This window comes from Gordionus sp. m RMFG-2023, chromosome 3 (assembly GCF_954871325.1).
Source record: "Gordionus sp. m RMFG-2023 chromosome 3, tfGorSpeb1-WG-v2, whole genome shotgun sequence".
NCBI classification, from domain to species: Eukaryota; Metazoa; Nematomorpha; class Gordioida; order Chordodea; family Parachordodidae; genus Gordionus; species Gordionus sp. m RMFG-2023.
Window position 1 is genome coordinate 32,509,072 of NC_088777.1, and position 15,814 is coordinate 32,524,885.

The following is a 15,814-nucleotide window of genomic DNA, read 5'->3' on the forward strand; positions in this document are numbered from 1 at the left end:
TACATGAGATAGGAATAAATATTAACAAATATAAATTAATATTAACAATAATATTTTTGAAAAATAAATCCGGCAGGCTTGGGGGGGATTTGTCCCCCTGCCCCCCCCCCGCTGCGTACGCGCCTGGTTGTAATTGAATCTAACAACTCATAAACCACCAAGGGTAAACTCCAAGCCGAGTTTCTCAAATGGTAATTTGGGGGGGAGGGGGGTTGAATTGATCTGGAATAACCGCACTGATCCATTTGCTCTTATTTTGTTTTAGAGATTATATTCGCTTTTTTTCAAATGATTTAAAATAGGGAATATCGGTAGGTCACTCCAATAGAAACTTTATAAAAAATATTTTTGCCAATATTCTAAACCTTCTTTTGTAATTGATTGTTTTCCTTCTAAATCCATAGATAATACCCATAGCGAGAAACTGTGCAAACGACCAACTACGGTCGAGAAGAAGGTGACTCCAACATTCTTTGCTACAACTAGTGATCGTGATGATGGAAAAAGAGATTATAAAGAACCCAACAATATATCCATTTCCAGCAACACACTTAGAAGCTCGATTGAAAGTATAAACCTACGAAGTTGAATATGCTTATAGAGCAAAGACCTTGATAGAGTTCTCAATTTTTGATGGCCCATTTTATCTTTTTAAATAATTTTCTTATATATATGACCACTTTTATTTAACTTTTTTCCTTTATTGGCGGTTTTCCATATTTACTGGATAGGCCAGTTTTCCCTCCTTCACTTTTACGGTTCTGTACATCGTTATTTGTAAGACTTATTATTCTCATTAGTGATCTGAATCGGGCCTAATTTTTCTAGCTCGGCCCTAATTTTGAAAAAATTCATCCGGCCCCGGCCTGATCCCAAACAATTTTTTTTTATTTATCCTCCTAAGTAAAAATAGAAATTATTTGTCGGCCCAGCCCGCCTCTAATTTATTTAAATGTAGAAAAATTTAATACTTTTTTTGATTGAATAAATATTCAAATAAAAAATATTTAAGCCTTGTTTCTTGCGAGAATTTTAAAATATATAAATTTATTTGACTAATGTAATAATATATTTTAAAAATATTAGGCCAGACCCAGCCCGAACCGAAATACCGGTCAAATACACAACCTTGCTAAATCTTATAAAAAATATTAAGAACGTCTCAAAAGTATTAACGTAAATTATTGTTGATATAATAACAACAAATTTTCAAATGTACTCTTTATTTTTTCCCCAAAAATCATAATAATAATAATTTAAAAGTTTCGCGAAAAAAAAAATATATTAACTTCTTCTTTTTCAAAATACGCGTATATATATTTCTCTTAATTCATTCTACAAACAAATTCAGAAAAATAATACATATATTAATATTATTCTTGTCATCAAAAACTACTATAAATTGATATAAATTCACCCTTTATAAAAAAACCTTGAATAAAAAATAAACAAAATTAAATTAACCCAAATAATTTTTAAACAAAATAAACCATATACCAAAAATGATGAGTAAAATGTTTATACAAAAGGCTCAAAATTGATAAAAACAACTTTCCATTCTTCTACCTCCAACTCCCACGTACCAAACTTTTCCCCTTTCCATGATTACAAAAAGAAGGCAAATAATGACAATAAAAGTAGCAATCACAAAAAAGTGAGAGAGGAAGTAGAGGAATTCGAACTTTTCAACGAACTCAAAATAACGGATCCTAGGATCGCCGAGTTATCTATCAAAGCCGGTCAACCGACTCCTTATACCTTGTTGCTTGAGTGCCTCAAAAGGTAATAGGCATTACACATAATATTAACATTTGATAGATAATTTCTCATTTTTGGGTGGTCGAATATTCATTGTTTGTTATTATTTTAAAGACCGATCCCGGTATCAACCGATTCTATTTTGGTTAACATTATTTAAGAAAATATTTATTTGGAAGAACAAAATAACCCAAATATCAATAAAATAAATGTGTATTAAAAAGTAAATCGGATATTCAAATTTTAAAAAATTACCATTCTAACAATTATCTAGCATTAGCATTGTATCTTAAATATATTTTTATTCACCATCTTGGTAGAAATCGACCCATTACTTGATATTTTAAAATAATGAGTGCTCAGGCGGATCCAATTATGATTATAATTTTTAAAAATATTAAAATAAAGTTAAATTTTCCATGACAAATCTACCAAAAAAACGAGATTTTCGGATAACATTTTTTAAAATGAACGATGTGTAAATTTTATACTAATCAAAATATTTTTAAATTCTATCTTGAATATATCCGGAGTTATGCAAAGTCCCATGCAGGCGTTTTCTCCTTTTAAGGAATCTAGAATTACTCGAAAAATATTTAGTTTAAAGTCACACAAATTATATATCATTTTTCGTTAACAAATTTAAAAAAAATATATTATCAGTCTCGTCGCATTTCCGATATAATAAAAAAATATGAGAGCTGCAAAATTTTAAGTCTCAGCCGGCTCGGAATTTTATATCTTTTTTAGTTTCAAGCCCTCGGATTTTTATAATTTCTTTATTTTAAATAATTTTATAAATTGTTTCAAATAATCATTAAAAATATAGGTAGTAAATGAATGCTGAACACCCATCTTATGATTTTCCAAATAATTAATCGATGATTTTATAAAAAATAAATCGGCTCTGAACTGGTTAAGAATTGTATATTGACTGGATTAATGCACGTTGGCGTGATTCGCCAAAATATGAAGTTGATATTCTTCTATGTTAATATTGGAAAATTAATAAATACGCCAAGTAACCCATTACTAAATTATATTAGCCCAAAATGGGGTAATCCAACAATCATTTGTTATATGGGTGAATGCCATTATTACTTCGGAATGTTTTCAATTCAAAAACAGTATGAAATATATATAAAGAAATGAAAATTGTTTACATTCCTGTAAACAATGAGTACCACAAAGTCTGTTGAACATATTATTTTTTTCTTTTTTTGGAGTTCATCATTATTTATTTACGCCATATTGCTATCGAGCAATCATCCTTCCATTCTATTTTAAAATAACAATTAAACTAAAATGAATATTTTCTTATGCTATTTTTCCAAAAATTATTCATATAATGGATGATTAAGCCATTATTCATATAATGTTTGATTAAGCCATTATTCATATAATGGATGATTAAGCCATTATTCATCCAATGGTATTTATTACAATATTGATGGTAAAATTAATATAAGTTGCATTGTAATATCAGAATCACTTCATCACGATGTTATTATAGCTATTTATTTATACCAAAGCCTAATAATTAATTCTTTGAAGGATATGTTCGGCAATAAACCTGATATCATATTTTAATGTTCTTATAGATGCCGCGCAATTTATTATAAATTTAGATTTTCATGAGTCGAATTTTGGATCCAGAGAATGGCCGGGAAATATCCATGAAAGGCCTTGAATGCTTTATAAAAAGGTTGTCAGCACGATCCAGCGTACAATGCTCAACTTAAAAAATCATAGCACCTATTGATTTATATCAGTATGCAAAATAAAAAATATACATATTAAGTACTATCGATGAATTTGAGGAGGAAGAAATACTGTATGCCACAAACTCATAAAATACATCCCATATTTCCTATGGGTTTAAATAAAGATCGAACAAAGTTATATTCTAATTCTGAAGATTATAAAATTGTATTTATTTATTTCGACGTCGTGCGTATACTATGTTTTTGCTTAGTTTTAGCCAAGGTGTGGTAATAGAAAAATATATGAAATAAATAGAAAGATTTACTTAATCTTTCTACAGTACGCTGAGGATAAGAAGTGGCTACTAGCCAAATAATGATAGGTCTTATTGCTACCAGGACCCACTTATAATTTATCCCCACAAAAAATTCTATCCAATTCCCAAAAATATGATAAGCAAAAAAAAGTTTTTTTTAATTTTTGACTAAACCCTCATTTAAGTGCATATTTTAATCATAAATAATAATAATAATTTTTTTTAACGATATAGTCCAAATGATAGATATAGCATGTATGCGTGCAGCAAACAATAGATAACCTCAGAAAATTGAATTATATCTATGTTTACAATAATAAATTGCTTAAAAAGGGTTATTTTACATAATAATTTTAATATATCTGATGTTTTAATCATAGGCTTGTATTAATATAGACTGCTCAACGATTAAAAATAACGCCTTTAAAATATCGCCATTTGCAAAAGAACAACCTTTATTTTATAGTCTATTTATAAACGTCTCATTATTTGTTTTGACGTCATATAATATCATAAAAATATTTTCGTATTTTATGAAAATTATTAACGCTTGATATTTTATTTTTAAATTTGATCCAATCATATTTTCACAATTTTATCTTTACCATTTTACTGAAATATATGATTATAAAACCACAATATAATGAATTCTGTGGATAATATTTAATAATTCTTAAATTTTTATTCATTATTAAAGGTAAGTGTATAATATTATGATTAATTATTTTATTAAAAATGACTATGCTCTTTTTATATCAACTTAAAGTGTATGATTCCAAAATCAGTCATTGGGATTTTAAAATACCTCTTGACGTCCATAAGACTTATGTCCTCTTATTCATATTACAATTTTACATTTATTATATTTTTAAAATCTGCATAATTTACCAAATTATTATACTAGTCGAGGGAGACATTTCGAAAGCCGACGTCGATGAATCAGACAATGAAGAAGATATTTTGCACACTCTCTACGATGATTCTCTTTCAACTTCATCAACTCGAACATCTAATAATCTTCAAGTCGAGATTGAAGATCTAGAAAATAATGATAACATTATCATCCAAAAAAAACAATATGCGAAGATTAGAGATGGAGGAAAGAGTATATGTTGAATTAATCATCCCGTTCAAAGGGCGGAGTTCATTTAAAATAATATATAAAATCGAAGCCTCATAAATGGGGTATCAAAGTTTAGCCTGATCCTCCGGTATTGTATATGATTTTAAAAATTATGCGGGAAAGCAAACTAATCCAAAACCATCAGAATTAGGAATGATTAGTGATATAGTCCTTCAATTGGCTAAAAATATCCCGAAATTTTAAAATCATAAATCCTTTTGCGATAACTTCATTTCTTCAATAGCATTGGCTAAAAAATTAAAGAAATAGGTATATTTGGTAGGAACTATTAGAAGTAATTTGATGAAAGATTGCAAGTTAAAATGCTAGAGACTTAAGAAATAAGGCCGCGGGAGCTATGTATGTAAAGTTGATAAAAAAGGAAATATAATAATTGTTCAAATGGTACGACAATAAGTTTGTGCAGGTCATCTCATCCTTTGTCATTGTTCATCAAATAGTAAATTTAAGAAGATGATCACTAAGTAGCAAAAAATATATTGATGTGCCAAGACCATGATATGCTAGTTGAATGCTATCGAGTAGACATTAAAGGAAAAGGGTTCTATTGAGAAGTATTTTTCATCTCATTGATGTGTGTGTGGTGAATTCATGGCTTTTATATGGGTGGCAAATATGCCATGAAAGAGAATAAATTTATGAAACTTATCCAATTTAAAACGCATAGTTATCTGCAGATAGAAGAAAATCAGGGAAATCTTTGAATGAACCGATAATTTAAAAAAAAAATTCATCTATAATGGCACTTATATTTGATTATCTGATATGAAAACATAGGTCATTGACCGGATGCCTGCGAAACTAGGCAAAGATTCAAGTTATGCATACTCCAGAACAAAATATGCAAAATGTAATATATATGTTGTAATTTTTAAAGGGATCAGAACTATCCGGGATCATCAAGTAATTTAAAAGGGATCCTTTTAAGATTTCAATTTATTTAATGATAAAGAACTAATCGATATTATTACGTTAGCATGATAAAGAAGCTTTTAAAACGCGTTATGCTTTATTTTTAAAAATTTTATTGTATTTATTTTCAAAGTTTTTTTTTTTGGGGGGGGGGCTTATAAAAGTAGATATGTCGAATATAGGGTATCAATCGAAAGCTAATCAAAAGATCTATTCAACTAGAGGTCAAAATTTCACCATTAATAGGACAGTCTATGTCGGGGTGTAAGGAATATTTTTATCAAAACAAAATATCGATATGGATATCAAATAATTAAAGGGGGAGGGGGGGGGGGGGTAAAAAATATTTTTTTTTATTGTAATAATCACTTTAAGCGGGAGGGTCTAGGTCTTGGGGGGTCAGGAATATTTTTATCAACTCAAAATATCGATATGTTTATCAAATAATAGCAAATTTAAATATCTCATGACTGGAAGTATCCATTATTGGTCTTGATGGGTATGACCTAATCAAGGGGGTTAATGGGGGTGGGGGGTGTAAAAAATAATTTTTTTGATATGGATATCAAATAAAAGGTATAATAATCACTTTAAGTGGGCGGGTCTACGTCTTGGGGGGTCAGGAGGTAGGCGGTTCTAGGTCTTGAGTGTCAGGTATATTTTTATCAACATAAAATAACGATATGGGTATCAAATAAAAGATAATTAAAATATCTCTTGATTGTAATAATTATACTTAACTAGGCGGGAGGTCTTGGTCAAGAATATTTTTATAAACACAAAATATTTAAATATCGTTTGACTTAAAGTATTTACTCTTATCTTAAATGGTTGGACTTAATCTGGGAATGGGGGAAGGGTATATAAAAATTGATATGGATATTAAATAAAAAGAATTAAAATATCTTTTAATTATATTAATTTTATCACGCTAAGCGGGCTTGTTAAAATGTCATGAATATTATTATTAACACAAAACATCAACATGGGTATCAAATAAGAGTTAAATACAACTTATTTAGACTTCAATATTAAATATCACTATAAGCAGGGGTCATATATATATAGTCTATGCTTTTTAAAAACTCATTGTATTATAATGATAAAATTATTTGCTCGGAACTTAATCTAATATGTTATATTTTTAAATCTCAAAATTTCTGGAAGCTATATTTGAAACCATCATTTCACAAATTTTAAAATGACATTGTAAATTTTTCTTATTGCATTTATAAATTATTACACTCTTTACAAGCAAAGCATGCCTATTATTATATTTTTTTTCAAGCCATATAATCAACACATATTTTATATGTTTTTGATAATTGAAATTTAAATATAATTTTGAACAATTATTTATTATTTACACAAATAATATTTAAGTGACATTTTGTGAAACAAATAATACCATTTTTAAAACATTGGCATCTCTTATTGTTGTAACTTTTTTGGCAAATTGATTTACAATTACCATAAGAAAAGATGCATTTCTTGATGCTATTATTATGGAGATGGTCTTATTAGGAATGGTTAAATTGTTAAATTTTATTGATTTGTGAACCTTCGTTTTTAAAAATTGGGAACCAATTTTTCCCAAACAGGTTCCAACCCATAGTTTCTCCCCCTCCATTTAGATAATTTTGGCTTCAATATTTTTGGGGCATAGATTTAATCTGTAATTTTTATTTAATATTTTGTGTTGATAAAATATTTCCTGACCCTCAAAGACCTAGAGCCCATTTAGAGAAATCAAAAAATATTTTAAATACCTTTTTGATACCCATTTCAAATAAACTTTGCCCCCACCCACCCCCAAGACCTATCAAACCCATCAAGACCAAGAATGAATACTTTCAGTCTAAAGATATTTAAATTAGTTTTTATTTGATAACCATAACAATATTTTGTGTTAAAAATATTCCTGACCCCCCAAGATCTATACCCGCCCGCTTCAAGTTATTACAATAAAAAAATATTTTGATTGCCTTTTATTTGATGCCCATGTCAAAAAAATATCCCCCCCTCCGCCCTGCACCCATCCCCAAAACCAAGTCATGCCTATCAAGATTAAGAAGGAATGCTTTCAGTCAAAAGATATTTAAATTAGCTTTTATTTGATACCCATATCAATATTTATTGTTGATAAAAATATTCCTGGCCCCCTCAGACCTAGATTCGCCCATTACGGGGGAGAGATTGACCTCCAGTTGAATAGATCTTTTGATTAGTTATCAATTGATACCCTAAATTAGACATATCTTATTTCATAAGGTCAAGAAAAACAACATTGAAAATTAATAAATAACAATAAAATTAAAAAAATAAAACGAAACGAAACGCGCGTATAACGCTTTTTAAAATAAGATTCCTCTTTATCACGGTTATAACATGATAATACCGTATTATCATTTTAACTTAAAACCCTATTTTTAGTTATCCCTTTAAAACCCGTGATGACCCCGGATAGTTCTGATCCCTTTAAAAATTACGACATATATTTATGTTTTAATCAATAGATTGTTTTCGATATTTTCATAATAACGGGCTGGGCCGTATTTTAATTTTTTTTATATACCCGGGCCGGACCTGAAAATTTTTTAAAAAAATATCCGGGCCTTACAAATGGTACCTCTGCAGGTCTCTGATAAATAGATATTTGTATTTTTTTGTATTACACTGTTGTATCTTTTTGTATTACACTATACCTGATGATGTCAAATTGCATCATCATTTTTTAACATGTATATTTAAAAATAAAAGTTGATTAAAAAAAATTGGGGATCTATGGAGTGTATAAATGAATAATTTATAGGAAATTTTTTAAAAAAAAATTATTAAAAAGCTGGATGTCAAAGGGTTAATATTAAATATTTGATATATTTATGAAATTTTTTCTATATTTAAATTGCATATAAATAATATAAATTGCAAGATATGAAATTTTTCAAAAATATAATATAAATTTAATTAACTATTGTTTAGAAATCCTATATAAATGAATATAAAAAAATAATTATATATAAGCAATTTTTATAATAATATTAGATAATAAGAAAATAAAGTAACAATAAAATTTCCGCAAGATGTTGTATTTTAATAAAATTTAATTTGTATATTTTTTTATATAAGAAAAATAGCGCTTTAATTAACAACAGAATATGAATATATATTTTATAATATAAAATGATTTAAATTTAAAATTCATGTAATTTTGATTTTTTTGGAAGAAAAGATAAATTGATAAAAAAGGAAAGAAAAATTAAATATAACCCTATATAATTCATGAAAACATACAAGTTTATAAAAAACAGGAAAATAGGTTTTATATAATGAAAAATGGTTGGCCTAAAAATATTATATTTTTAACTTTTAACTAATTTATTTTTAATTTTAGCTTTCTTTTCAATTTAAAAATTCTGTAAAAACACATTTATTTAATTGTTAAATTAAAATTATCAGGATAAGATAATTTGTAGATGTTAAAAAATATTCATTTAAAATGTGCAATGCAGAGACATGAATATTTTGGTTTAAAAAAATTCTCTTAAAAGAGCTTTATTGTTAATTGGAAACCTAAATAATTTAGAAAAATAATAATCGTTTTGATTCAAAGCCACATCCTATTCTATAAAATAATGGCCAGGAATAAAAATAATAGAAAAAAAGTCAGAGATATTAATTTTTGTCTGTAAATTAAAAAATAGTAAAAAATAACATTATTTAAAATTATAGAATTATGTTTTTGCTCGTTATATTATAATTTAATCTAATTTTCATTTTATAAAGATTGATAAAGGTTTGAAAAATTTAAGAATGTAATTATTAGTAAAAACAAAAATATATGCTTATACATATGGAAAAGATACATCCATATTTTTGCTGAACAAAAAAAACTTAAATGAATTTTAAATTTATGTCATTTTATATTATAAAATATATATTCATATTCTGTTGTAAATTAAACTGCTATTTTTGTTATATAAAAAAATATACATTTTTTAAAAATGCTCTATCTTGCGGAATTTATTTTGTTACTTTATTTTATATTTATTATTATAAAAATTGTTTAATATACATACATATTTATTTAATTTTCTACATTCATTAAAATATGAAAAAATAATTAATTATTTTTATATTATATATTTTACATACTCTGCCGCTTAATATTTCTTCTTATATTGGTTTACCTTACTCTAAATATTATTTGAGTAATTTGAGATTCTTTAAAAGAAAGCCCACATTGGACTTATAAGATCCATAACTACGAATATATTTGAGATAGAGCTCTAAAATTTTAAATTGTATAAAATATGTCACTATCATGCCAAGTCTTATTCGTTTTAAAAATGTCTTCCTAATTTTTGGGTGATTTGAAATGGAATGATACGTAAGAATTTTATTTATATATAAAAGAAACTTTGGCCTCACCGATTCTAATATCAAGAGCGAACTGAAATTTATCAAGCAAAACACCCATTTATTTACACTCACCGTAGGAAAACACGAAGCTTCGGTAATGATAATCACTAAATCAATGTTATTTTAAAATTTTTTACACGTTTTTTTAAAAAATTATTATCATTTTTACCTAAAAACCCCGATTTAGCCTCACGACATCGGAAGAATAGGTTAGTCTGCTGTTTTTTAAGTTAAATAATATTGGTTCCCCTTATTTTATTTATAAATAAATCATAAATTATAAAAAGCTTCGAAAGAGTATTCAAAAATCTTATGAAGCTTCTTTAACTACCATTTTGACCAAATGAAATATAAAAAAATTATTTTATATGATTAATTTTATCTATAAAAATTTGTTTTATATGCTTTATTAGTCATTATTTTAACTTAACATATAAAGTTAACTATACTCTACCCCGTCATAGAATTTTATTTATTTATGAGGTTAATTAAATGATTAAAAATTTCAACTATATTTTTAATAAAAATTTTTAATTCCTTTTTTTTATTTTAATTAAAATTTTGCATTTAAAAAAATGATAATTGCTGAAATGGCATATTCCATCCCGATCCTTATTATAATAATCCTCAATGTTCAATTTTTTTTAACCCCTTTAATTAAAATATGCATATTTTTAAGTTTTGTGCAAAGAAAATATCAGTTTTATAGGTTAAAATTTATGGGCTCTTGAAAAATGTTATAACTGGTATACCCACCATCATCTAAAACATAAATAACACTAAAGAAAGAATACTTATCAAATTCAAATATATTTATTTTTAGCATGTTTTTACTAATTCGCAAATGTAAAATGATAATTATATAAATAAAACGAAAAAAAAGGTTTATTGTCATAGCAAGAAGGAAGGCAAGCACAAAGCAGCTCAGCACATATTACAAGTTTGAACCATGATACTATTTTATTTTTATTTTTGTATAAATATTTGTTAAAATATACATTGGAATAATTAATTGATTGACACAGCACTATGTGAAGAACACTAATGTCGCTATCTATATCACAGTTCCAAAATCTGAACGGGAACCCTATTTTTTTACAGTTTCGCATGCCAATTTGAACAAATATAATTTTTTAGTCATATTTAAAGTCGATCTGTAAAATGTGTTTAAAATTTATATAATAGTGGCTTTGCATATAAATTAAATTTGAGATTGAAATGCGAAATTTGTTGATAGACCACTCTAATAATATTTTTAAATATTTTTCTTTATGTGCCCAGAAAATTCATCCTCAAGTCACGAATTGGGGTTCGATATTGAGATTGTACGGACGAAATTTTATCAATGAATTGAAGGGCAAAAAAGTTAAAAAATATACTTTTTTGGGAAAAATGGGAGAAAAAATGAATTAATAAGGATATGAATAGCATTAGTTTTATTTGATAATTATTTTTTTTCTTTTAAAGGTTTATAAATAATTTTTCTTAAGAGATACTGAAATGTATCATTAGAACTAATTCTTGAAATATATTTTTATTTTATTCGTTATCAAATCGCATTTTCTTTTTCTATTCAAATTCATATAATAAGATATAAAATGAAAATAAACATTTTATAAAAAATAACAAAATAAACAATTTAATACATAACAGATACTATATTTGAATAATTTAAATAAGGATAAATAAATAGCATAAGTTTTATTCGGCATTATTTTCCTTATAGAATTTTGCTTAAGAGATATGAATAATACTTTCTTTGAGTAATATGAACAGCAAAAATGAAAAAAGACTACGCCATTATGTTGTGTCTTGAAATAATAGTAGTTTGCAGATGTCAAGAATATTCTCTTATTAAAAAGTTTTGAAAACTGTTTTTTATTCGTTTGAAAATTCCACTATTTATATCTAAAAATTATCCATTTAAAATACAAAAATATAAGTTTAATGAACTCTAAAAATATGTTACGTTAATATATAAAAAATTGTAATCCGATTCATTAGATTATGAGCCCCCGCAATTTTTACGATAGGAGGGGGGGGGGGGGTGGCAGTTTGAAAAAAATGGTGATAAAATGACTTTTTCAAACTTTCATTCTTTAAAAAGGTACCATTTAAAAATAATTATATGTATTGTAGTGAATGTCAACGAGTCCTATCAGTCTTAGACCCGACCGATTGATGGACCTTTTTTAAACTTACATTACTTCATTTATTTAAGTGGATTAATTATCTATTTATACAATATTAAGTAAAATATTGTGTAACATGACGTTATAAAAACTATAAAATCCACTTCAAAAACATAATAATATAAAAATCTTATTTTATAAACGGATAAAATATCATGGCCAACAATTTTTTGGTTGGGTTCCCAAAATAGAAACATGGTTATATTTGAACATATCAATTCATTTTTGTCCGTAGAAAGAGAAATAATTGTGAAAACTCTTATGGCTTTAAATTTCTCGTGCCATCGAGATTCAAACGGGACATATTCGACGCGATTCTCTGAAAAAATACATGCAATCCTGATATGTCTAATATTGCTTCTAAATTTAGATATTTGCAGCTTTCTCGTCTTATTTACACCCTCCATTATCTATCCATCATATGTTGCCCAGTTAATTTTTAAATTGAGTCCAACAACTTAGCTTATTTTCAATATAGCATCAGCTAATACACTATGAACACTTTATTTGTTTAAGAGCAAACCATAGCTATTAAATATTTACTGTAGATGCAGAATAAATGTATAAGGAAAGTTTGCTTATTGTTGAGTTCGGTACCAGTTAGCTTAGCCACATTGAAAACATTTTTCAATTTTATTTAATGGATAAAATTATATTTAAAAATTACATCCACAAATAGTTTATTTTTTACCTTATGTGAGATAAATAAGTTGTTGTGGGGGTGGGGGGTTAAGATAATATAATAATTCATAGCTTTCGATAAAGAATTTAATGATAATTATTTTGACATTTTTATATAAATTTAGCTTGAAGAACAAAGTATTACATCCTTACAAAATATCAATGATTCCGATCAACCGCCTAGTATACACATACTGAAAAAACTAAAATCTGAAATGTTCAAATTATATGAAAGGAAGGTTTTTTGTTGTTTCCTTAAATTTATTTTACATAAATAATACGATAATATGAAGATCAAAGGGAAGAACATTTTTGAAGAATTAATTACAAACGGAGAGGGAAGGGTTATATTTTTATTTTACTCACACACAAATGAATATTTATTAATTTACCTGCAAATTTTTTTTATAGAAATTGATCCAACCAATAGGCCAGATATTTACACCAGATATACCTTTGCAATATCCATCCAATTATTCTAGTAGTAGAGTCAAAACAAGAAAAGATTGAATCCATGAATTATATTTCCCTTTTATTAAAAATAACCAAAATTCTATATTATTTATGATAATTTAGATAGATTTATATGTAAATTATATATGTATTACAATTGCAATATTTTTCTCATAAATTTTTTTAGGCTCACCTGATACAATTTTTTTTTTATATAAGTGAAAAATTATATTAGATTAATAACTAAAATCGAACAGGCATTTAATCCTGTCTGGTCTTTTATCTCAATGCGTTAATATAAATTACGTTATATTAGCCATTATAATTTATGAGATATAATAACAATAGATCCACCAAATAGGTATCTACAGTCAGTAGATACTAATCTAGTGGATGCTAAAATTGTATTAATTCCACTCAGGCGCGTACGTATCGGGGGGGGGGGGGGGTAAGCCAAAAAATGCAGATGCTGGATAAATTTTTTCAAAATATTCTTGTTTATATTAAGTTGTATTTTATAATATTTATTCCATTCTCTTTCTTTTTAAGTATATATTTAATTACATTTATTCCTCACATTCATTTACTAAGTTATTTTATCAATTAATTTCGATTTCAAGTTTTCCATGGGGTATTTATCTATTATTTTCAAATTTCTAGTCAAATAATAATTATGGACATAAGAAATTTTTTAAGCATATTGATGAGGATAAAAATCCTAGTCATCTTACAAAAAAGTACAAATAATTTTATAATTAGTCTAGAATAGTGTTGTTAAACTGCTCTTTTTGAGCCGATATTTAAAAACGGCTAACTCAATACTTTCACTAGAAAAATATAGCTTAAACAAAATTTCACTAATATATGCCTAGACTTTTTGCCTTCTATGAACAAAATCATCAGGCTTGCTTAATATTTTTCCGGATAAAATAATGAGTTGGCCGTTTTTAAAAATCGGCTCAAAACGAGCCGTTTAACAACACTAGTCTAGAAGTAAGACATAAAAGGTATTAAAGATACCTATGATAAATATTTTATTTAATAATAGATTTATATTCCACCCCTCAAATTTCAATATCCACAATATATGCTAATCGAAAGTTAAAATTTTAAAACAGCTATTTTATTAGATGATTATGGCTAGAATTTTCTATCCAAGACAATAGAGCTTATTGCAAGATATGTGTCCAGACTCCATTCAACACGTACAAAGATGCTGGAGAAATCTTTGACAATCATGTTAAAAACATATTATCTCAAACGTTGTGAACTGATTATTTCTTCAAATAATTCAAAGTGCGGATATGATTCCCATTTTATAACATATTGACAAAAATAGGATTAAAATAGCAAAAGAAAATAGATGTAAGATCAAACTAGCTATTGAGACCATTCTATATTGTGGATTTCAGGGCCTAGAATTATGTGGCCATTTGTATTCAGGAAGCTTGAATTTCAATAATAATGATAATGAAAGTAATTTTCGTGGTCTTGTAAAATTTAAATTATTAGGGGATTCTGTAAACAGAATTATTTCTGAAACTCCTTGCCCAACGAGGATAATGAAATTGCAAAAAGCTTGTCCAGCGAGATGGAGTCTTCGGTCGATTATTAATGCTCTTACTGAAATATCCCAATTTCCTGAATGAGATATTTCCTCATAAGCAAGCAAATCATTGGATTCAATACTTTTATTTTTTTTCTCATTAGAATGTTTATTATACAACTATTTTATGTATTTTCAAAAACATAACATTAACTTGATTGAGACGATGAGAATAGTGGAGAGCATTTTTATTAGAACTCAAGAAAATTAGGGCTAATGATGTTGAAGAATTTTATATGTTATTTCGGAGTCAAAAGCAGAGTTACACGAGTTTAACATTTGTCTCCCTCGATTTGCAATAAGGCAAGCTCATCGTCCTAACATTAATATAGGGTCAATAGAAGAGTATTATAAAATAAATGTCTTTATCCCTCTTTTAGATACCTATATAATTCAAATAAATGAATAGTTTTTAAATCATCAGGTAGCACTTAGCAATCTGCAGATTTTTTTCATGAAGTTAAAGTATTTTATGATTCCTTATTAGCTGAATGCCAACTATGGTATAAAAGATTAATTATGGTTGATATAGTCCCAAATGCTATGGATGCTTTGCTTCGTTCCAAACATCTTTAAGATTATTTCCCCAATGTATTAAAATTATTATATATATTAGCAACTCTTCA

At 26.7% G+C, this 15,814-nt stretch overlaps 1 protein-coding gene across 3 annotated transcripts in view; it reads left to right on the forward strand.

The window, feature by feature from the left end:
• Positions 1-13,796, forward strand: part of LOC135925775 (uncharacterized) — a 28,349-nt gene extending 14,553 nt beyond the window's left edge. For 2 of the 3 annotated variants that reach the window (XM_065461247.1, XM_065461248.1), the window contains 7 exons: positions 405-569; positions 1,530-1,782; positions 10,251-10,350; positions 11,140-11,196; positions 11,538-11,621; positions 13,255-13,368; positions 13,541-13,796. In XM_065461247.1, the coding sequence (XP_065317319.1) occupies positions 405-569; positions 1,530-1,782; positions 10,251-10,350; positions 11,140-11,196; positions 11,538-11,621; positions 13,255-13,368; positions 13,541-13,639 (872 nt within the window). In that variant the 3' untranslated portion in view covers positions 13,640-13,796. Of the gene's footprint in view, positions 1-404; positions 570-1,086; positions 1,283-1,529; positions 1,783-10,250; positions 10,351-11,139; positions 11,197-11,537; positions 11,622-13,254; positions 13,369-13,540 lie in introns of those variants that run through there. The other variant, XM_065461249.1, reaches the window with a different exon arrangement.
• Positions 13,797-15,814: the final 2,018 nt, after the last annotated feature.